The 23,698-nt window shown below is 39.9% G+C and overlaps 1 protein-coding gene across 5 annotated transcripts in view; it reads right to left on the reverse strand.

Moving 5' to 3' along the window:
* Nucleotides 1–23,698, reverse strand: part of LOC126260187 (uncharacterized) — a 196,451-nt gene that overhangs the window by 44,077 nt on the left and 128,676 nt on the right. For 3 of the 5 annotated variants that reach the window (XM_049957487.1, XM_049957481.1, XM_049957466.1), the window contains one exon: nt 19,879–20,361. In XM_049957487.1, the coding sequence (XP_049813444.1) occupies nt 20,158–20,361 (204 nt within the window). In that variant the 3' untranslated portion in view covers nt 19,879–20,157. Of the gene's footprint in view, nt 1–19,878; nt 20,362–23,698 lie in introns of those variants that run through there. The other 2 variants (XR_007546622.1, XR_007546623.1) reach the window with 1 other exon arrangement.

Below are 23,698 nucleotides of genomic sequence, written 5' to 3' on the forward strand. Positions count from 1 at the left end.
ATTACAACAGAAAAGCACAGTTTGCTCTCCCCCATCTAATGGAAAAGCTGAGCAAGTGCAGCAAACATTTATATCCATTATGAGGTGTCTACTATTCCAAGGTGATTTGCTAAACACTTTTTGGGAAGAAGCTCTCATGTTCACCTGCTGCATCTGAAATAAATGCCCAACAAGATTCCTTGGTGGAAAAATCCCATATGAAGTCAGGAAGCAGAAAGAACTTAGTAAAGAAGATCTGAAGATGCTCAAAGTGTTTGGCTGCAGAGCCTGGACAAGCACATTGACATCTGACAAACTTGGGGAATGGGCAGAAGAATGTGTTTATCTTGGAGTAGTAGCAGGATCAAAAGGATGTTGTATGTGGAGCCTTAGACAAAGAAAAATATTTTTGAGAAGAGATGTCATCTTTGATGAGAGAGTATTCCTTCTGAAGATTACACTAGACAAAGAATTGAGTCTTCCAGTGGAAGCAACCATGAAGCAGATGGTAACAGCTGATCCACACAGCAATGGGGTGACAGCAGACAACACCAAAATGGTGCACTCCAGCTTTCCTGACCTATTAACAGATGGTGACATCACACTATTGAGAAGTGCAGAACCAGCAGCAGATGTTGCGACTGAGTCAACAGTTGTTCAAGGAGATGGGAGCCAATTCAAGGTTGGAGCAGAAGATGGATACGATATTGAAGGTAGTGTAGTTACCAGCAGTGGAGATAATGATGTGTGTGAGAAGTGTGATACCATGTTGGGAGGTGAAATTTCTAGTGCAAGTAGTGAAGTAGAGTTATGACGGTTTTCACTTCTGGCAAAACCAAAAAAGTGTGGTTCATGTCTCTTTGTATGTTGTTTTGCCACAATGTGTCAAGTGAATTCATCTGATCCAACATCACTAGAAGAGGCTTTAGCTTCAGTTCACAGGGACAAATGGTGTACAGCCATGAAGTCAGAGATGAGTATCACTAGCCTGAAACAGTACAATACATGACAACTTGTCGACAGATCAAAAGCTGATCATGTTATAGGAAGTAAGTGGTTATTTACTACTAAGGGAAACAGAGAAGTTGAGATTACTAAATTTAAAGCAAGGTTAGTAGCTCTGGGTTGTAGCCAGATATTTGGAGTACATCATTGGGAAAGCTACAGCACAGTAATGAGACAAAGTAGCCATTTTTATGGAAAACCTTGAGGGACTACTGAATGAACTTAAACATAATGTAATTGTTCTTGGTGATTTTAATGTTAACTTTAAGAATGATTGTAGTAAACAGCAACTGTGCAATCTGTTTTTGTGTCATAATATGATGGCAACTGTAAATGAAGTTACCAGATGTGGAAATATGTCTGAAACTATAATAGATCAAGTATTTATAAACAAGGACAAGTGTGAATATAACACTGAAGTAATTGACACTGGTTTCTCGGATCACAAGGGTATCAAATTGAGTTTAAATGTCACATCTTACAAGGACCCTGTTATCAATAACAATTACAGAGAAAGGAGATTTATAAATGATGACAGAATAAGAATTTTTAATTACATTCTGGAAAATAACAATGGGTGTAGTGAATCAAGTGGTGATGTCAACACAAAGTTTGACTCATTCCTTGAAAGCTTCAAACACTGCTTCGATGCTGCCTTTCCTATAAAAAGAGTCAAAACTAAACATAAAACCAAAACATGGGTTACACAGGGGATTAGAAAGTCATCAGACACTCTCAGAAAGTTAAATAAATCAGCCAGGAAGAATGTAGCACTGAAAGCACATGTGAAATATTATAGAAGTCTGTATAAGAAAGTAATAATTGCAACTAACAAGCTTGCTAATGGTTCATATATTGAGAAAGGTAACAACAAAATGAAGTCAACTTGGGAGGTAATAAATAAAAATATAGGTAGACACAAAAGAAAAGATAACAGCTTTGGCATTAAAAGTGGGGGTAAAACTGTTAAGGACCCACTTCAGATTGCCAACATATTTAACAAACATTTCACAAATATAGCCATAAATTTAATTAAAACTAAATGCAATTCCATAGCAAGGTAAAAATCCCCATGAATGACATGACAATGTTCCTTTATCCAGTAACTGAATCAGAGGTACTAAATGCTATAAATAAGTTAAAAAATAAAATGTCATGTGGGTGTGATGGGATTCCTGACAAAGTCATTAAGCAAAACACAAGAAACATACCCTCACATCTCACTGAAATTATAAATGAATCTTTTAAGACAGGGGTGTTTCCATCAAAACTTAAAATGTCAACTATAAAGCCACTTTACAAGAACAGTGATAAATATGATGTGAGTAACTTTAGGCCTTTATCAATGTTGTCAGGTTTCTCAAAAAGAATAGAAAGAATAATGTTTCATAGACTATACAAATTTCTTATTAAGAATAGAATATTAAGAATAGAATAATGTGCAAAATGGTTTCTGTAAAAATAAAACAGCTATCTTCAATTTTTGCAACTTGTTCTAAATTCCATAAATAGAAATGAATTAAATTGTGGATTGTTTTTAGACTTATCAAAGGCCTTTGATGTCATCAACCATAAGTTATTGCTTAGGAAGTTACATGCCTATGGGATATGTGGAAATGCCCACAAATTGTTTGAATCATATCTGTTGGACAGGTATCAGAAGGTGGAGATAAGCCATGCAGATAGGACATACTCATCAAGATTCGAGAGAGTTTTGTATGGAGTACCCCAGGGATCTGTATTATGGCCATTACTGTTTTTAATATTTATCAGTGACCTACCAAGTCAACTATCTGAAGCAGAGGCAGTACTGTTTGCTGATGATACAAGTTTGTTTGTTAAAGCAAATAGTCACATTAGCAACAGACGAAGCAGGCAGATGGTTTAATGAAAACAGACTCATTGTGAATGCCAAAAAAACAACATGGATCAACTTCAGACATATTACAAATAAAATAAAAACTAACCTTATAGTAGAACTGGGTAAGTGTAAGATTGAACAAGCATCATACACTAAATTCTTGGGAGTTTGGTTTGATGAACACTTAAGATGGGAAAAGCATGTAATATCATTGAACAAAAAATTAAGTCAAACATGTTATATACTTAGAATGCTTAAAAGCTCATGTAATATTAAAACAGTGTTATGTGTTTATTTCTCATTCATGCACAGTTTATTAAGATATGGTGTACAGTTTTGGGGGAACATCAGTCCAACAAAACATTCATTTAGACTAAGGAAGAAGGCAGTCAGAATAATAAAAGGTATAGGATATAGAGACTCTTGTAGGCATGCTTTCAAAGAATGAAAAATCATGACACTACCATCCTTATACATATATGAAAGCATATGTTTCTTAAAAGAACACGAGGAATTTTCTACATTAAACAGAGAATTTCACAACTACGAAACAAGGAATAGGAATGATTTCTACAGAGAAATCCATAAAACAGCTATGTATCACAAAAGTGTGCTATACCAACCCAAAATTCTCTACAGTGCTCTCCCCAAAGAACCAAAAATAATACCAAAACTGCACACATTTAAAAGAGAATTAAAAAACATTTTTACAGTATTGAAGAGTTTATGAATCGTTGACAATAAAAGCGCAGTTAATGTTTCCCTGACATAATAAATATGTGTAATTGCTCACATTTAAATACTTGCTGTTTCTATGAAAGTGTGAAACAGTGTTAATGTAAGAATGGAAATAATCTTTGATGTGAGAATCACTAGCTTTTTGTTGTACGTTGTTATCCTACTTGTATATTTTTATGTTAATGTTCTTATAGTTCTATTAAAATTGTAATGTCTAAGTGACAAGTATATTCAATTATAAATTTTCATGTACATGTATTTTAAATTGTAATGTTTATTGACAAGTCCTATGTCATTTTGATGATGCACCACAAGGACACTAATAAATTGAATTGAATTGAATTGGTAGCAACTGCTGTACTCAGGGGATGGAAAACCAAACACAATGATATAGGAACTGCTTATCTCAATAGCCCCATAAGTGTCACTGTTTTCATGGAGCAACCAAAATTGTTTGGTTTGGGGAATAAAGTGTGTTTATTGAATAAGAGTTTGTATGGGCTTCACCAAGCAGGTAAGGACTGGAATGACTTTTTTCTGGTCTGTGATGAAAAAGTTAAGTTTCAAACAATATGAAAAGGAGCCTTGTGTATTCTTCTCTAATCATTGGATCATTGGGGTTCATGTTGATATTGTTGTAATAGGTGAGGAAGAGAGGATTGAAAAATTCAAGAATGTTTTGAAATATCACATTAGCATTAAAGAAATGGATGACATGTGGTTTATTTTAAGGACTTGAGATTGAGCAGCCTCAAGGGTAAGTAAAATTAAACCACACTAGTTACATTCAGTAGCCACTGAGAGAGTTTGAAATTCATGACTGAAGGAGCAAACTGCACTATGTAATGACAACCTTTTGGTAAAGACTAGAAAGACAAGTCATCTGACCAAAAATTGTACCAAAATGTGGTGAACCCACATGTACTCGACACCACATTGCCTTTATTGCAGGAAGGTTGAATCAATTCAACTCTAAACCAAGTGTTTCTCATTAGGCCAGAGTAAAAAGTGTGTTTTGTTACCTGCATCAGATTAAAGATTTGAGCTTGTTTCAATGCCAGTTGTTACGACTCTAGTACATTCAGTGATACTGACTGGGAAAATGATCCAGCTGATAGTAAATCTGTAACAGGGTATACAATTTTGTTAGGTGGATCAACAATCAGCTGGAAGAACTAAAGGGCAGTCCATCATAGCCACCTCCACAGTGGAAGCTGAATACATCGCAGTGTTCAAGACATGCAAAGAAGGGGACTGGTTAGTAGATTTTTTAAATGAGATGTAGTGTTCTCAATTTTTTAGTCTACTACCCCTGCAGGTCAATACTATCAACGTAGGTGCCATTGAGATTACGAAGAAAAAGGTTGTATCAGAAGAACCAAACATTTCAGAGTGTTCTATCATAAAGTCAGGCAGACTGTTTTGGATGATTTTCTTAAGTTTATGGTATGTGTCAACTGATGATAAATTATTCTCGTATGATGCTCACTGAGGAGAAGCATTATAATTATGTTTACTTAATGTGATGACAATCATTCGAATTCAGCAGCATTCCCAGAGCATTTGGGAGCCAAGAGTTTCTAGTGTGTGCTTCTCTTCTCTGTATGTACTTCTTCGGTGCATTTCAAGTGCTTTTCTGTGAAAAGGATGTTGTGTGATGGTAGTGCCGTTCTCTGTATTCTATTTGTATGTTTTCTGTAATACATTTATCAAGAATGACAATGTGTGTGTTTCAATTCAACCACCCACTAACATCTATGTGTCAATACTTGCAGCACACATAAGAATTATAATTTTCATGTCCATTACTACAATGCTTTGGAAATACAAGGAAGCCAAGTAACCAAATTTAACATTGTTGGTATATGGCATTCCAACTGTTTGCTGTGAACCAATTGTAATTCTGACCATAATTCTGATGGTAGTGTCCACTATGAATGTATTTTGGTTCTGTCTCAGCATATTTGTGCCACTAGCAAACATATCAGTTCACCAGTGTCCCTTTAAGTCATAGATGTAAGACAAATACAGGGGTGAACCGAGGGATGAAGCCATTAGTATGAAATTTAATCATGGAAACTAGCCATATGAAAGTCACTGCCGGCCACTGTGGCTGAGCAGTTCTAGGCGCTTCAGTCCAGAACCGTGCTGCTGCTTTAGTTGCAGGTTCAAATACTGCCTTGGGCATGGATGTGTGTGATGTCCTTAGGTTGGTTAAGTTTTAGATAGAAACTAGGTTCAATGTACTAATAATAACACCAGAATAATAACAATGTAGTGTGGCTCACAGCCAGATGCAAGTCATTTCCACTGCTTGTGTTTCAGCAAAGTTGCTTATTCATTCAAATAATTGCACAGTTGCTTGCATGAGGATGAGTACATCGCTGTCAGACATTTCAGTGTTGAAAAAACTGTTAAGTTTGCTGGAAACAAACCTAGGAACCTCAATGTCAGAAGTTATCAGCATTAACTGTTAAGTCACCAAAGTAATCTGCATTTCACACTGAAACAGGGGTGGTGTATGCGGATAGTTGAGGGACAATAAGCCATGTTCTGTACACCTGCATATGTCCATGCTATCCTTTACAGGTTACTTTGATAGGACATAGTTGACATCTTGTCTATTGTTGGCTGTGATAATTCTCCTAGAGAAAAAATAAAACTGTCTGCGTATGTGTTGATGTCAAGCTCGGTATTGTGTTTGGTAAACCTCAGGAGGCATAACATTTGCATCAGTGTTGGATCTTACCTTCCCCCCTCATTTAAATCTACAGCTATACTCTAAAGGTTGCTGGAATGTGAGTGGGAAAAATGAAATATTCACTTATCAGAATGAATACAAAAGCTACCAGAACCTGACTTTCACATTTGCATTTAGTGTGTAGTATTCCATGTAAACATTCCAAATATGTGTCATTGTGTGAGTGAACTTTAAACTCAGTAAGCAGTGATTAAAGTGATGGACCTGCATGTAGGAGGAGTAGAGTTCAAATCGTCTTTGAGCCATGCTGATTTAGGCTGTTGTTAATTTCCTTAAATGACGTAAGATGAATGCTAGAACTGTTCCTTTGAAATGGTGCTGACTGCAGATTCATCCTTATCCAGTTTCAACTTGTCTTCTGTCGTAATGACTTCATTGTCAATGTATTAAATTCTAATCCTCCCTGAAATCTTTAAATTTCCACAACCGTACTTTTTCCCATCATTGCCGAATAGTATAGAGACCATTGTGCAGAATTTACACTCCTTTGGGAGGCTATAGTGGAATCAATAACTGAATTACATCATCAAGACTTATTAAAAAGAAGTGTTTTTGTTACAGTGGAATATGTGTCATTAATTAGATTTAGGTATGAGCCTAGGAGTTACGTACATAAGAAGACTGAGTTTCTAAGTAATGTATACCGAGAGGGCTCCACTGACTAGCTTCTGCTTGTCAGCATGAAGGACTCGGACATGAGCCAAAGTGCGTGGTCCAGACAAGTGTCGGCATGAAATGTTTCCTTTTCAGTGAGTGACAGGGAACAGTGGTTAAGGCACTGAACTCACATACAGGAAGGGTATGGTTCAAGTGTGCACCTGCCCATTGAGATTTGAGTTTTCCATTGTGATTTTTCTCCATATCAAATGATCTTGCTGTCAGTGGGTTGTTAAACACTAACCTTCCTTTTCATCCCTTCTTAGTCCTGCAAAGAGAAACAAAAGAATACAGCTGCCGTTCATGATTTTAGCTCTGGAAGTTAATTTTATTTCATGTCATTACCTTCAGAAACTTTCAGATCCAACTTCAGAAACAAGAGCTCCCATGCAATAGTTTGTAGGGTAGGGAGGAGGCATAGACTTGAGGGTGCAAAGTATTTCAAAAATTTTGGAAGACAAATGGCAGCTTGTCAGTAGCCATAAAGAAGTTCCAGTTCTGACCCTGTTAGAAATACTGACTTTCCATCATTTATTTGGAAAAAACCTGTTGACACTACAGTTTTTCCTTCCCCTGAGAGCTAGGGGATGTGGATTGGGATGTTCAGTGGCTAGAGATGGGCAAAACTGAGGACTCTGAAGAATTGAGCCCTCTTCTCAGGAACCAAAAGGAATCAAATACATGACCGAGAACTACACAGCACCATTTGTTTTGCTCACCTGTGCACTTGTGCCTCTTTGCAAGCAGTTAGAAAGATGATATAATTTATTTGTGTTACTTTGATCAATGTTTTTCTAATTAATACTGATTATATTCACTTATCTCACATCTTTCAGAAAGGAAGATTCTTATCATCCTTTCTACACCAATAATAATGAGAAATCATTCAGAAGTTTAAATTTTTCCTGTTACCAGAAAGCCAAAGAGCCCCAAGTTCATTTCACTATAAGTTTTTGTAGACAACGAAACATTGTGACTAGAAGTGAGACCAATTAAACTATTCTCTCATTCGAAACAGTTACTAGTTCTGGTATCTAAAAGCTATCATTAACCTTTCTCGATTTCTTAGACTTTGTAAGCAGCATTTGCTGAATAAATTTTTTAGGAACAAAGAAATTAATTGTTTTAATTATAGTGGCTTCTTGCTTTCACTGCTAATATAGTGGTACATTCAAAGCACTGTGACAAAAGTTTCTGCCAAGCTCTTCCTAGAATTTTTTCGAGCAGCAGTCCGACACTGTGATGCTCATGTTCACTAAGAAAAGGACATAAACACTTATATTGGCTTTTGCAAACCCATTTTGGTAGTGCGCACTTTGTGGTAGAAAACCAGCAACTTTGCTGACTGCTGTCTTTTGCCATTCAGAGTATAGGGAGGCGAATTCCAATAGAAAAGCTGCATGTTCTACATCTATATCTATGTAGATAATCCACAATCCTGCCGTACGGAACGTTGTGGAGAGTACCCCATACCACTACCAGCCATTTACTTTGCTATTCCACTCAGAAATAGAGTGAGGGAAAAACGACTATGTATATGTCTTTGTATGAGCCCTCTAAGAGCAGTGATGCGTTGTGGCATGGATGCAATGAGGTCTTGGTAGGTCGCTGGAGGGAGTTGACACCACATCTGCACACACAAGTCGTCTACCTACCAAATTCTGAGGAGGAGAACGGTGAGCTCTGACACCACGTTCGATCACATCCCAGACATGTTCAATTGGAATCAGATCTGGCGAGTTGGGGGGCCAGCATGTCAATTGGAACCCGCCATTGTATTCCGCGAACCATTCCATCACACTCCTGGTCTTGTGACATGACGCATTATCTTGTTGAAATATCCCACTGCCATCGGGAAACATGATCGTCGTGATGGGGTGTAAGTCGTCTGCAACCAGTGTACAACACTAATTTGGTCGGTATGGTGCCTTGCACGAGCTTTATGGAGCCATGGATGCCCACGTGAATGTTCCTCAGAGCATAATGAAGCGACCGCCAGCTTGTTTCTGTCCTGCCATACAGGTGTCAAGGAGTTGTTACCCTGGAAGATGACGGATTCACACCCTCCCATCCGCATTATGAAGAAGGTGTTGGGATTCATCAGATGCAACACTCTGCCACTGCGCCAACATGCAGTGCTGAATGTCACGTACCCATTTCAGTCATAGTTGCCAATGTTGTGGTGTTAACATTGGCACATGCATGGGTTGTCGGCTGCAGAGGCTCATAATTAGACGTGTTCAGTGCACTGAGTGTGTTCAGGTACACTTATATTTTGCCCAGCATTGACGTCTGATGTTAATTCCGCCACAGTTCACCACATGTCCTGTTTCACAAGTCTGCATAGCATACAAAGACTGCCATATGTAATGAGGGTGGCCACCCAACCGCACGACATCTGGACGTGGTTTCACCTTGGTTTTGCCACTTATTGAAGACACTTACCACTGCAGTCCTCAAACACCCGACAAATCATGCAGTTTCCGAAATGCTCATGCCGAGCCTCCGGACCATCGCACTCTGCCCTCGGTCAAACTCAGATGTTACGCCTTCCCCATTATTCATACGGACATCACACTCATTGATACAACAGGCACCGTGTGTGTGAGAGAGTAGCAGTCACTCCTCGCTAGGTGGCGCTGTTATCGCCTGGACGGGTTTGGATCTGTAGCAGGTCGGTGGGCATAATGTTCTGGCTGATCAGTGAATGTTTGAGGCAGTAGAATCATTCTGCAGTCAGCATCAAATGCCGTTTCTCTGAATTTCCTCCATATTGCTCCTCGAAAAAAATGTCGCCTTCTCTCCATGGATTCCCATTTGAGTTCCTGAAGCATGTCCATAACACTTGCTTGGTATTTGAACCTACCACTAACAAAACTGATTTACTTCAGTGTCTTCCTTTAATCCGACCTGGAAGGGATCCCAAACACTTGAGCTGTACTTGAGAATATGTCGCACCTGCGACCTATATGCAGTCTCCTTTACAGATGAACCACACTTCCCTGGAATTCTTCAAATTAATCGAAATCGACCATTCACCTTCCCTAACACAATCGTCACATGCTCGTTCCATTTCATATCGCTTTGCAAGGCTGCACCCAGATGTTTAAATGTTGTGACTATGTCGAGCACGACACTACTAATGCCGTATCCAAACAGTATCGGTTGGTTTTCCCTAATCATCCGCATTACCTTGCATTTTCCTTCATTCGGTGATAGCTGCCATTCATCACAACAACTAGAAATGTTGTCTAACTAATCTCGTATGCTCATAAAGTCATTCAACTTCGACACCACAGCATCATCAGCAAACAACCAAAGATTGCTGTCCACCCTGCCCGTCAAATCGTTTGCGTATATGGAGAACAACAGTCGTCCGATCATGTTTCTTTGGGGCACTCCTGACGATAGCCTTGTCTCTGATGAAGACTCACCGTAGAGGACAACATACTGGGCCCTATATGTTAGGAAGTCCTAGAGCCACTTACATATCTGACAACCTATTCCGTATACTCGTACCTCCGTTAACAGTCTGCAGCGGGGCACCGTGTCAAACGCTTTTCGGAAAACTAGAAATACCGACTGTGCTTGGTACCTTTCATTCGTTGTTCGCAGGATATAATGTGAGAAAAGGGCAAGCTGAGTTTCGCATGAGCGATGCTTTCTAAGACCATGCCGATTCGTGCACGTAAGTTTCTCGATCTAAAGAAAATTTATTGTATCCGAAATGAGAATATGTTCAAGAATTCTGCTGCAAACCGATTTTAGGGATATGGCCTGTAATTTTGCAGGTCTCTTCCCCTGCCCTTCTTATATACAGGAGTCACCTACGCTTTTTTCCAGTCGCTTGCTTGGCGAGAGATACGCGGTAAATGCAAGCTAGTAAGGGGTCAATGCTGTAGGGTAGTCTTTGAAAAACCGAACTGAGAGTCCATTGGAACCTGATGACTCATTTGTTTTCAATTATTTCAGTTCTTTCTCTACACCAGGGATGCTTACTATGTCGTCTAACGGGAGTCTGTTCGATAGTCAAACGACGGTATGTTTGTACGATTCTCCTGTGTAAACGATTTCTTCAACGTGAAATTCAAAACTTCTGCTTTCGTTTTGGTATCTTTATCTTCCCCACTAACTGGTCAACTAGTGACTGGATCGAAGCCTTAGACCCACTCACCGATTTTACATAGAACCAGAATTTTCTCGGATTATCTGACAGATCTTTTGCTAAGCTACGACGGTGGTAGTTGTGTACTTCGTGCATAGATCTTTTCACAGATGCACGACTCTCTACTAACCTCTTTACTCTAGCCGTCCATAAAAAAAGAGTGGACGTAGTAAACGAATTCAGTCCGAGGACTTCGTGACTCGGGATTACCGTTCTCACGTTCTCTGTGTTTGGGAGTTCGGTATTCATGGTTTCTCTGTTCGTAGCAGCAGTATCCGTTTATTTATTTATTTTTTGACGTAGGACCATAACTTGTTTCTAGATCTGTGATACAGTCTAGTAGCTTTAAAATAGTGAATATTGTTTTCGAAATTGACCATGGCTTGAAGGACGAATAGGTCTGACGTTTGGGAGCTTTTTGTGTGATGACTCGTTTCAGTGTATTGCAGCGTACCCGTAAAGAATTAAAATATTTTGGAAACCCTGCAAAAATTTAAAGATGCACTTACAGCGTGTTCAGCCCATATATAGCTTGTGCAGAGAAACTGATCAAGCCACAAGCACAAATGTGGACAACTCTGGCGAAGGGCAAGATATAACAGAGGACATTGGAGTGGCGCAAGAAAACATTGCAGGCACTTCGGATGAAACAACAACTCGTGAGCCGTCCGATGTGGACGAGTGGTCCTAGGCGCTTCAGTCCGGAACCGCGCTGCTGCTACGGTCGCAGATTCGAATCCTGCCTTGGGCATGGATGTGTGTGATGTCCTTAGGTTAGTTAGGTTTAAGTAGTTCTAAGTCTAGGGGACTGATGACCTCAGATGTTAAGTCCCATAGAGCTTAGAGCCATTTGAACCATTTGAACAACTCATGATCAAGAACTTTTAATAAGCAAGAAATTGCGGCAGTTGAAACTTTGTGCAGTCAGTGCGGAACTAAGCCTTTAAGAAAAGGAGGACATTGAGTATGCGCAGATAAAAATGATTTTAACACATTTTCGGTCATTGTCTGTTGTTTAAAATGAAGGGTTCCGTCAGTTAGTTTACAGCCTGAACTCAAAATATAAACTGCGTTCGCGAAAACAGCTCCGAAGTATCGCTGCCATATTTTTATCAATAATCAAAGAACAACATATTATCAAAGCTGAATGAAACGAATTTTGTGGCTATAATGATAGTCCCATGGTCTTCTGACAGCTATGAATTGTATATGGCAATAACAGCCCATTTCATACGCCGATATGTTGTGTGCTCAAATCATATTTCAACCAAAAAGCTTCTTCTCATTCTGGAGTAAACTCGTACGCAGGTTGCTGAACGCAACATTGAGTGAGTGGAGTATTCAGAACAAAATCGTAACTGTCATTACTGACAATGCACCAAATAAGAAAACTGCTGTTAATGCTTGTTTGGGGGAACATCACCATCCTTGTGTAACTCAGCCCCTTGATTTAACTGTGAATGAGGCAATGGAAATAAGTGACACTTTTCCAACATACGGATGTTATTGATAGAACACTGGGAGATCTTGAAATCATCAAAGTTGTAGCGAAAGCAACATCCTTAGACTGTACGTTTAAAAAAGTAGGTTTTGGCACCGAAGAAAGTGCTTTTAATTAGCAGCGATGGGTCACAGGAGGACTTACAGAGATAGTAATCTCGGAGAGAAGCCATCTCGGAAACACTAGGAGGGGCTGAAGTTACAACACCACCATCAGAAGATGTGGAAAGACCAGCAGCGGATATATCGGCATTTTTTTGACAAAAATGTAGCTCAGACAAAGTCACATGTTACACATACAGCCGAAGGCGTTGTGTCTGTCAATTAATATTTGGAGATACATAACTTGGAAAGAGACGAAGTCCCAAAGCATAAACAGGTTTTTTTTCAGAACTGTATGCCTTGGCAGCTAAGTATTTGTGCCTTCCAGCAACTGCTGTTCCCTCTGACAGTGTTTTTTCTAAAGCTGGACAACTCACTAACATGAGACGAAATCGTTTGTCACAAAAAACTTGAACATGATATTGTTGTTGTTGTGGTCTTCAGTCCTGAGACTGGTTTGATGCAGCTCTCCGTGCTACTCTATCCTGTGCAAGGTTCTTCATCTCCCAGTACCCACTGCAGCGTTCATCCTTCTGAATCTGCTTAGTGTATTCATCTCTTGGTCCCGCTCTATGATTTTTACCCTCCACACTGCCCTCCAGTACTAAATTGGTGATCCCTTGACGCCTCAGAACATGTCCTACCAACCGATCCCTTCTTCTAGTCAAGTCGTGCCACAAACTCCTCCCCAATTCTGTTCAATACCTCCTCATCTGTTATGTGATCTACCCATCTAATCTTCAGCATTCTTCTGTAAAAATGGCTCTGAGCACTATGGGACTCAACTGCTGTGGTCATTAGTCCCCTAGAACTTAGAACTAGTTAAACCTAACTAACCTAAGGACATCACAAACATCCATGCCCGAGGCAGGATTCGAACCTGCGACCGTAGCGGTCTTGCGGTTCCAGACTGCAACGCCTTTAACCGCACGGCCACTTCGGCCGGCATTCTTCTGTAGCACCACATTTCGTAAGCTTCTATTCTCTTCTTGTCCAGACTATTTATCGTCCATGTTTCACTTCCATACATGGCTACACTCCATACAAACACTTTCAGAAACGACTTCCTGACACTTAAATCAATACTCGATGTTAACAAATTTCTCTTCTTCAGAAACGCTTTCCTTGCCATTGCCAGTCTACATTTTATATCCTCCCTTCTTTGACCATCATCAGTTATTTTGCTCCCCAAATAGCAAAACTCCTTTACTACTTTAAGTGTCTCATTTCATAATCTAATTCCCTCTGCATTTCCCGACTTAATTCGACTACATTCCATTATCCTCGTTTTGCTTTTGTTGATGTTCATCTTATATCCTCCTTTCAAGACACTGTCCGTTCCGTTCAACTGCTCTTCCAAGACCTTTGCTGTCTCTGACATGATATTAACATTGTTAAATCGTTTTCGTGACTTGGTGGACTACATAACTTACAGCTGGCGATGTTTTGAAGAAATTATCTGCAGAAAACTGACCTGAAAGACTTGCCATCTGATAGCTGTATTAATATTTACGCATCCAAACAATACTGGGATTACGCAAACCAGTTTCTTATTGTTTCAAAAAGTATTGTCTACAGAAAGGCACAGTTTGAAGGTGGGTAGTAGCGACTACATCAATGCAGCAACAGCTAATTTTTCCGAGGTAACTCAGGAAAGGCCATTCCGTGGACCTGCAACGTGCAGAACATATGTATTGTAATGGCATGTGTCATAACAGTACATCATTTAGAAAATTTACAACGTGTAATAACTGAAGTATGAGGCAAGGTCCCTCAAAGGATACAAAATAAATTTGAAGCCCTCCACAAATGAAAACGCACTACTTCTAAGAGAGGGATTTTTAAGAGCTCTGTTTGTATTTTTTTTTAAATCTGTTCTACCGAGTTCTAACCCACAAAACTTTGAGATAAATGCAATATTAGACATGTTATTAATCTGCAAAGTGATCATAAACACTATTTGTTTTCAGTTAATGTAGCTCCCCTACCAGCATCCCTTCTACAGGGTGATCCAGTGATGATGTTAAAAACTTCCAAGGATGGTGAAGAAGGGAAAAATCTATCAATCTACGGTAATGGACACTGGTTCGGAAGCAGACAAATCGCAGGTTATAAGCGAAACCGTTTTGATACTTCTGACAGTGGACTACTTCTCAGCTTTCCACATTTAGAGAGGAGGTAGTAGGGACCAAAAGAAGAAAGAAATGCATACCTTCAGAGCTGGGAGATCTTGTTCAGTAGAAGAGACGGTTTGAAAATAGCAGAGATGAGCAAGTGCTCATACCTTTTAAGGTATGCACTTTAGAGCACATGTCTACTAGACAAATTTATTGGAAACTGTTTTCATGTATTGGTCCATATTACATCCTCTCAAAGTATGGAAAGCAGAAAACTTGCGGAAAAGAGGACAAGAGCTCAAGTATTAGAGGTATTAGAACGATTTTCGCTTATAACTTTCAACTCAGTTGTTTCTGTACCAGGGTCCGTTACCTGAATTGATACATTTACCCTTCTCCATCACCCCTGAAAGCTTTTAACATCATCACGGAATCACCCTCTATAAATGAGTCAAGACGGTCGCATACACGCACAGTAATTTGTCCACACAGTAAGTACTGGTAACATGTGGCTCAAATCGCCTGAAATTACTGCAGCGCTTCAAGAGATACGCCCGAAATATACGTGCATGCAATCGTTCAGATCTCATCATAATTGCTATTATTCCTCAAAAGTTATATAATATTGACATCAAATTTTGTTTTCACATGTGTACAAAACAACTAATCTGATGTAAGTTGACACTATTATTCTGAACGATATTGAGGATGCACTCGGCAATAGCACATATAAATATCCATGTCCCCTCCCCCTCCACCCCGAGACCGAAAGCCTACCTGGCTAACGACTTTCGACACCTGAACAGATAACGTTTCCCGCGGCCTTTACTCGTGTCTGCAGTGCGCACTTAGAAACTGCTGCCGCTTCCCGTATCGTTAGTTGTTAAACAGCTTCAATATTTCATCGCAACTTGTTTGCAAAATATTTTCTTCACTTTTATTTTCACAATCATTTTTGAAAGTTAATTATACACTTCATTAGGCAATTCTGTGTATTTGGTGTTGGAAATGCAATGTATTTTAGTGCATTTTTTAATTCGAGATTAGAATTTGTTTAAAGAATGAAGACTTCAATGACTTTGCCTGAATTCCGGTAAGGCAGCAGCCACAAAATGGAAACAAATACAAATCTGACAACTGGAAAGTTTCGTCTCATTCTGGTCAACAGAAACGAATACACAACCGAGAACTGAGAAGCGAGAACCATGAAGCGAGGACTTAGATATGAGAACTGAGAAGTGAGACCTGAAAAGCGGGAACTTAGAAGCGAGAGCTCAGAGACGAGAACTGAAAAGAAACACCCGAAAGCCAAGAACTTTGAAGCGAGAACTTAGAAACGAGAACTGAGAGGCGAGGCCCGAAAACTGAGAACAGAGAAATGAAAACTTAGAAACGGGAACTGAAAAGCGACACCCGAAATCTGAGAACTTAGAAATGAGGCCCTAAAACCTGGAATTTTTGCGTGGTAACCGTCATAAAAACAGTTTAAACACAAATTCTTGTTGCATTATGGACAAATTAATTCAGATGAAAATGTAAACGAAGGAAAGGATTGTAAAACAATATTCAAGTGAAAAGAGAAATGTAAATAATGATTGCAATAATAAATATGAATTACAAAACTGAAGAAATTAAATCGAAGTTAATACATAAAAATAATTTCAATGGAAAATAAAGTGATAAGAAAAATGGAGGGCAAATAAAGTTAACTCGATGATTAATATGATGCAGCAATGGATTAGAAATGAAAAGAAATATTTAAACCAAATAACTGAATAATACGAGGGCAGTTCAATATGTAATGCAACACATTTTTTTTCTCGGCCAATTTTGGTTGAAAAAACCGGAAATTTCTTGTGGAATATTTTCAAACATTCCCGCTTCGTCTCGTATAGTTTCATTGACTTCCGACAGGTGGCAGCCTTGTACGGAGCTGTTAAAATGGCGTCTGTAACGGATGTGCGTTGCAAACAACGGGCAGTGATCGAGTTTCTTTTGGCGGAAAACCAGGGCATCTCAGATATTCATAGGCGCTTGCAGAATGTCTACGGTGATCTGGCAGTGGACAAAAGCACGATGAGTCGTTGGGCAAAGCGTGTGTCATCATCGCCGCAAGGTCAAGCAAGACTGTCTGATCTCCCGCGTGCGGGCCGGCCGTGCACAGCTGTGACTCCTGCAATGGCGGAGCGTGCGAACACACTCGTTTGAGATGATCGACGGATCACCATCAAACAACTCAGTGCTCAACTTGACATCTCTGTTGGTAGTGCTATCACAATTGTTCACCAGTTGGGATATTCAAAGGTTTGTTCCCGCTGGGTCCCTCGTTGTCTAACCGAACACCATAAAGAGCAAAGGAGAACCATCTGTGCGGAATTGCTTGCTCGTCATGTGGCTGAGGGTGACAATTTCTTGTCAAAGATTGTTACAGGCGATGAAACATGGGTTCATCACTTCGAACCTGAAACAAAACGGCAATCAATCGAGTGGCGCCACACCCACTCCCCTACCAAGAAAAAGTTTAAAGCCATACCCTCAGCCGGTAAAGCCATGGTTACAGTCTTCTGGGACGCTGAAGGGGTTATTCTGTTCGATGTCCTTCCCCATGGTCAAACGATCAACTCTGAAGTGTATTGTGCTACTCTTCAGAAATTGAAGAAACGACTTCAGCGTGTTCATAGGCACAAAAATCAGAACGAACTTCTCCTTCTTCATGACAACACAAGACCTCACACAAGTCTTCGCACCCGAGAGGAGCTCACAAAACTTCAGTGGACTGTTCTTCCTCATGCACCCTACAGCCCTGATCTCGCACCGTCGGATTTCCATATGTTTGGCCCAATGAAGGACGCAATCCATGGGACGCACTACGCGGATGATGAAGAAGTTATTGATGCAGTACGACGTTGGCTCCGACATCGACCAGTGGAATGGTACCGTGCAGGCATACAGGCCCTCATTTCAAGGTGGCGTAAGGCCATAGCATTGAATGGAGATTACGTTGAAAAATAGTGTTGTGTAGCTAAAAGATTGGGGAATAACCTGGTGTATTTCAATGCTGAATAAAACAACCCCTGTTTCAGAAAAAAAATGTGTTGCATTACTTATTGAACTGCCCTCGTAATAATGATCTAAGTTATTTCGACAAAGAGTTAAAAGTCCTTTCAGTAAAAGCCTGAAAATAAAAATTTCAAAGAACCAAAAACCCATAACCTTCAGCATGACACAAGAACTGATTAATCCCCTACGCTATGTGGCCTTTACCACATTATTATTAGATTTGCTATATCGACCAAAAGTCTAGCAAAATGCTACATTACCTGTAATTGTGCCAGCGGTAGTAGTACAAACGTTTGCATCAACAACTGAAGGCTCAAGTGCCAAAATCATAAATTTAAGTATACTAGGTAACAGATGGCCATAATTGGTCTATTAATTTGTTTTACGTGAAAGTTAAGCATTGTAGGGATTCAGTTAACAAATTACAAACGTTGTATTGTAATAGTATGGAAAACTAAATAAAGTGGAAATGAAATGAAAAGCTGTGAGTGCCATAGGTCAATAGTCAGCAAAAAGAGAGTAAGAGTTCATACTGCTTTTGTAAAACTATATGTGGCCAGATACTGCGTTATTTCAATCAAATATTTTTTCTAATCTTCTTCGCGGATATGGCTTGTAACATTCAGGGTAAATAGCTGCATTTTCTTGATGTCCTAGACTTGTACACCTTTTCTGAAAATATGGATACTTTCCCAGGCATCAGTTTCATTTAAGCTTCTGGCCTTAACTACATGAGGTTCATGTTTGTACAACCGTAGCCGCTGTACTTTGGGTATGTTGACATTCGCTGTGTTTATATTACAGTTGCAGCTTTCTTGAAGTCTAAGAAGTCAGATGCATTCATGTTGCTGATGATAAACAACTTTGCCTTAATTGCTATATCAAATTCTTTACATCTTCTGGAACAATACATTTGGTAACTCAGGAATAAACATTTTGACCAGTTATGGTGCATATTAGCGGTCAGTAAGAGACTTGCCTCCTGTGCTGGAGAGCCTTTGCAGGAATACATTTATTACTTTAACTTCTGTATTCATTTTTCTCCTGTTTCCTCATTGATGCCACACTACCTTGTCTTTGTCGTTTGCTTACACTCAAAATGCTACAAACATCTGTGCATCCACCCTTTTACCTAACAGTAAGGATTAAGCGAGCGGAACATAGAGTCTTTCAAATGCTAACAGCAATGGCTGTAAGAACCGCATACTGGTACCATTGCATTTGGTGCTTGCTACATTTTCATTCGTGGCGGTTTGAGCCTTTTATACATTGTTGAGCTTGACATGTAGATCCCATTTCACACAAAACCTCAGACTTCCTTACTTGGCACTTACAGCCTTTTTTATTTCAACTCTTCAATTTTCTTGCACTACGCAGCGAGAACTGAAAATTGAGAACCGATGTCGGTTCTCGAGAACGACGAAAACTTTTTGAAATCGAAAAGTTTGCAGTTCTCGGTTCTCAGTTTGGTCATTTGTGTCATAGCTCCCACTTGCCTCCGTGTATATGCATTCTTGTTCAGAAACAGTCATATTTTGTTACACAAGAATTATCAAGCGAATGAAGAAAGTTTAGTGCCTAAAGTTCTGTCAATGCGGTTATCATTACCGAGGGAGCATTAGCTCGGTTTGAAGAGTATCCGGAAAGAAATAAGCCATAACACTTTCGAGGAAGTCATCCTTTCATTCGAGTGAATCGCTTGGATAAAACGTGGAAAACTTAAATCTGGATAGCCACACGAGGACGTGAAATTATGTTCTTTTACAAGTACCAATATAAGTGAAATGCCTTAACCACAGTTTAACTTCACTTAGTGCTAGCTAATTTGTCAGATTGAGACGAAGTGCAGTTAGAGATCCCGAAGATAGAGTGAAACACAACGTACATTACAGTTGGTGTCGAAGTGTCATGTAGGATAAATAAAAATAATATCTCACTTTTAATTTTTATTAATAAATGGTACACGAATACTGCCAAAATTAAGTACTTATGTAATTGATAAAAGAGCTATTGGTTGTCACATTTATGCCAAAGAATGTGAATGACAAATATTCAGTTATTCAACAACGTTAATTTTAACAAATGGATTTTCTCCTGCGCGCCATCAGATGTGTCTGTAGATGTTGAAGGTACTGTGTTCCAAAGCTCTGAGGCGTGACTGCTCCAAAGAGAGTAACGCCGGGTTGCGCGCAAAAAACTTGCTGACTGCCACCTAGGGGTCGTGCACCGTCTTGTAGGTGACCTTTCCGTTGTCGTTGACGCCGACGGTGGCCGTCTTGAAGCTGGTCTTCTTGCCGTTGACGTCGCTGCTGCCGCTGGAGCTGGACGTGAACACGCCGAACGAGTTACCGGCTGGCGGAGAGATGTCGCCGCCGAACCGGGAAGACAGCCCCGTGTCAGGGAACAGGTTCGCCATCTGCAACACGACGCAACGTTGTGTTTATTGTTTCACAATTAGGATTCACATATACACTGAAAACCTTTGTAGGCATACTGCCATCATCGCTTTCAGACGCCAGCGAGTGTTTCCACGTCAATGTCTGGATTTTCACAAGCACGGTATCCAACAACTTGTCAACAGAAGTGCTTCGTGTAGGTGTCCAAGCGCTACCGCTGGTTTCAGTTAAGGAGTGAGGCATCGACAGTGAGGAAGCGGAAATATTTTAGTATGAAAGTGAAACGTTTCATAGTTGCCAACCACAGGGACAGGACCCTACGCGTAGGGAATTTCGGCTCGTTTCTCCAAAATGTTAGAGATCCTCTGTAAAACGTAATTAAAAAAGAAGTTGCCAAACTGCATACATTTTAAACACTGAATACGTCTCTCACCACTGTGTACGGAAAGTTGGCCTATATGGACCTATTTCAGAGGCGAAATGGAAAGTATTTTAGTCACTGTCTAGAGAGGGTAAGTGACAGGGGAAATACTGATGTGTTTGCTGCTTAGGGCTCCTCGTGCCGATGAGTTACTTCCTTCTAAGGCACAAATTTCGCACGAATGTAACACAGATTCGGGAATGCGCTTTACGAAACAGTCATTTTCAAATGCGGTACTTACTTGTAGCAAACAATGTAAATTAAACTGACGTTGTTGCAGTACAACGCAATGACCAGAACAAAAATGGCCACTGTTGAGGAGACCCCGAAGCTAGCAATAATCGTGAATAGGAGAAAATCAACGTAGAGTGCTCCCAATGGGGCAGACATGCTACGACTGAAACCAGGAGCACATCACAAGGGCGCCCATACTACAGTTTATAGGGGGGGGGGGGCGGGGGGGGCGTGAAGGGGGGTAGGGGACAAGACGAAAGGTGACTTACAAGTGTCCATAAATTTTTTCAAACCTTGTTATGTTAAAAACCTGTGTAATATTAATTTTAAATTGTTTTCTTGAAAGGAAAAAAAAACAGAATGCACTATATTTTTCCCTCTCTCCTGAGGGGGGGCGAGGGGGGGGGGAGTGGCGGCTGCCCCTTGCCCAGATAAAAAGTATGGGGACCCTTGACCTATCAGTCAACTCTTAGCGCTGCTACTGTAATCTTTGCACCATTGTTACTTTCACAATTACGTTCGTAACTTCCGCGGCGGCGACTGTATTTCTGTCTTTCTTGTGTGTTCATATGTTGAAAATAAACAATAACAGCTCACGTGGATCAGTTCAGTTCTTTTAACCTTAACATGAAAGATATAAAAAATTAAAAATAAAAACCAAAAATGCGTCTTTTCTTTTCAGTCACCTCCAATGAAGAAGAGCTGGAAATAGTGCGTCATTTCCACAAGAAAGACTCATTTTCGCTGCGTCTGTTGGCACCTTTAGTAGGAACCACAAAGTGACGTACTGCCGCATATGGCGTAGAGACTAACGGCAGGAAGTTTCCCAAATAACACTGTAAATATTTTGTTTGAAAACAGTGACCGTTCAGTGCACGAAATTGTTAACAAAGGGGAAATGTTACTACTCAATACGTGATTTTTTCCATCAGTCTAGAATTTTTTGCGGCTGTAGCGACTTTCAGGATGAACGTAGGACTTTTCACGTGTCGTATAGGGACACATTCGAAAATGAATTGGCAACACTGAAACGTTTTCTGACGTCGAATACCCTTATGAACGAATTATGCACCGACGATTGCAAATCATTTTTAATGTGCTAGCTTTTCAGAGCAGGGGCTCAACACGTGTAGTAAGTGTAATCCATTGGCAGGCGTTTTTAACTGAAGGGATTACGCGAAAAGAACGTAGCTCCAGTTTCCGGTACACTGAAAGAAATCATTTTAGGAATCATAATTCTAAGTTACGTGAAAATTTTCTTTCTGAATATGTTCCGTAGTGGTTATCAGGGCAACATACGAGTATGACAATATTTTCACTCAAAAATACTGTATATTTTCCTGATCTCGTTGCACACGTTTCATTGTTGGAGCTACCTCTTGCCGCGAATCAGATCTTATTCCTACTTTTATTGAACTTATGTTACAAGAAAATACAATCTGGAATAGTAATAACTGTGCCGTGAAGGGATGGGAATGCCTTTTTAGAAATTCTTTTTTTTATTTTTATTTCAGAAGCGAACAGATTACACAGGATTCAGAAATCCGTAGACTAACATTCTCTCTTCTCCGCTGATCTCGACTGATACAAATAAAGCTTCCTAAAGAAAGGCCTTGTGCTCACTTTTCACCAACCTGATTAAAATTATCTACTAGATACACTGTTTCATGATCGGTAAGTTTACCGGTACATTTCTACCTACACACAACAATTCGGCGTAATTTATGTATTTACACTTACGGTTTTTTTTTCTTCTTGTCTTCAGTAATTCACCGTTTCCTTAGTTTCGTATCGTTTTACTAAGTTTTAAAACTTATGGATTCTTTCCGAATGGGAATGCGATGGCTGTTTCACCATCTTCAGTAGAAGTGATTTCTTCCCAGTCAGTTAGTTCGAATAAATCTCTTCATCCAGCGGTGAATCGTCTTTTATCTTCCGAATCAGTCATTCTTTGAACAATACGCTATCATGTTTGTTTGAACTAAAAATACAAGATACGACTGAGAAAGATTCCGCTCTTAGTGAGATTGCTGCGTAACATTCTTGTAAATAAACCAATTCAGTGTCCTGATGCGATAAGGAGGTAACTCATGAGCCGCCAATTTCTTGCAACGAGCCAACGATTCGGACAGTTCCCAATTCTTCAGTAAGAAGTGAACCACCGAGTGGAGTTAGACCTTTCTAGGACACACCGAAAGAACTTTCGTTCCACTACAAGATAGGTATTTCAAACACTCCAAGAATGGAGTTACCTCCTTTTTGCAGCAAACCCTTCAATTTCTACCCGCTGAATCACCGCAAGCCACCTCGGAAAATGTGTATTAATAACTTGGACAGTAGAAAGGAAGCTAGTTTTGGAGCATAACTATCGGAAAATGTAATATGCCTTGGAAGAAAAGTGACTGTTAGCGATATGAGATGATATGTTAAAGAACAACTCGTGGTATGTATCTCCAAAAGCCAGGTTCGTAGTATTACTGTCACAGGAACTGTGTGGTTTGTTCTTGATGCCAACTGATGTAACAGCAGACGGGAAGTAATTAGTGACACTGGTCGCATAATGGTACTGTGACGCATTAGCGACACAAAAATGATAGATTCGCTTCCTGGGCTCTGTGATAGGACATCTGGTATGAATAGCATGCGACACGAAAAGGACGCCAGGGATGACCTTAGAATTTTGTACAGCGCTTTATTCAGTC

The sequence above is a fragment of the Schistocerca nitens genome, chromosome 1, assembly GCF_023898315.1.
Source record: "Schistocerca nitens isolate TAMUIC-IGC-003100 chromosome 1, iqSchNite1.1, whole genome shotgun sequence".
In the NCBI taxonomy this organism is placed as follows: Eukaryota; Metazoa; Arthropoda; class Insecta; order Orthoptera; family Acrididae; genus Schistocerca; species Schistocerca nitens.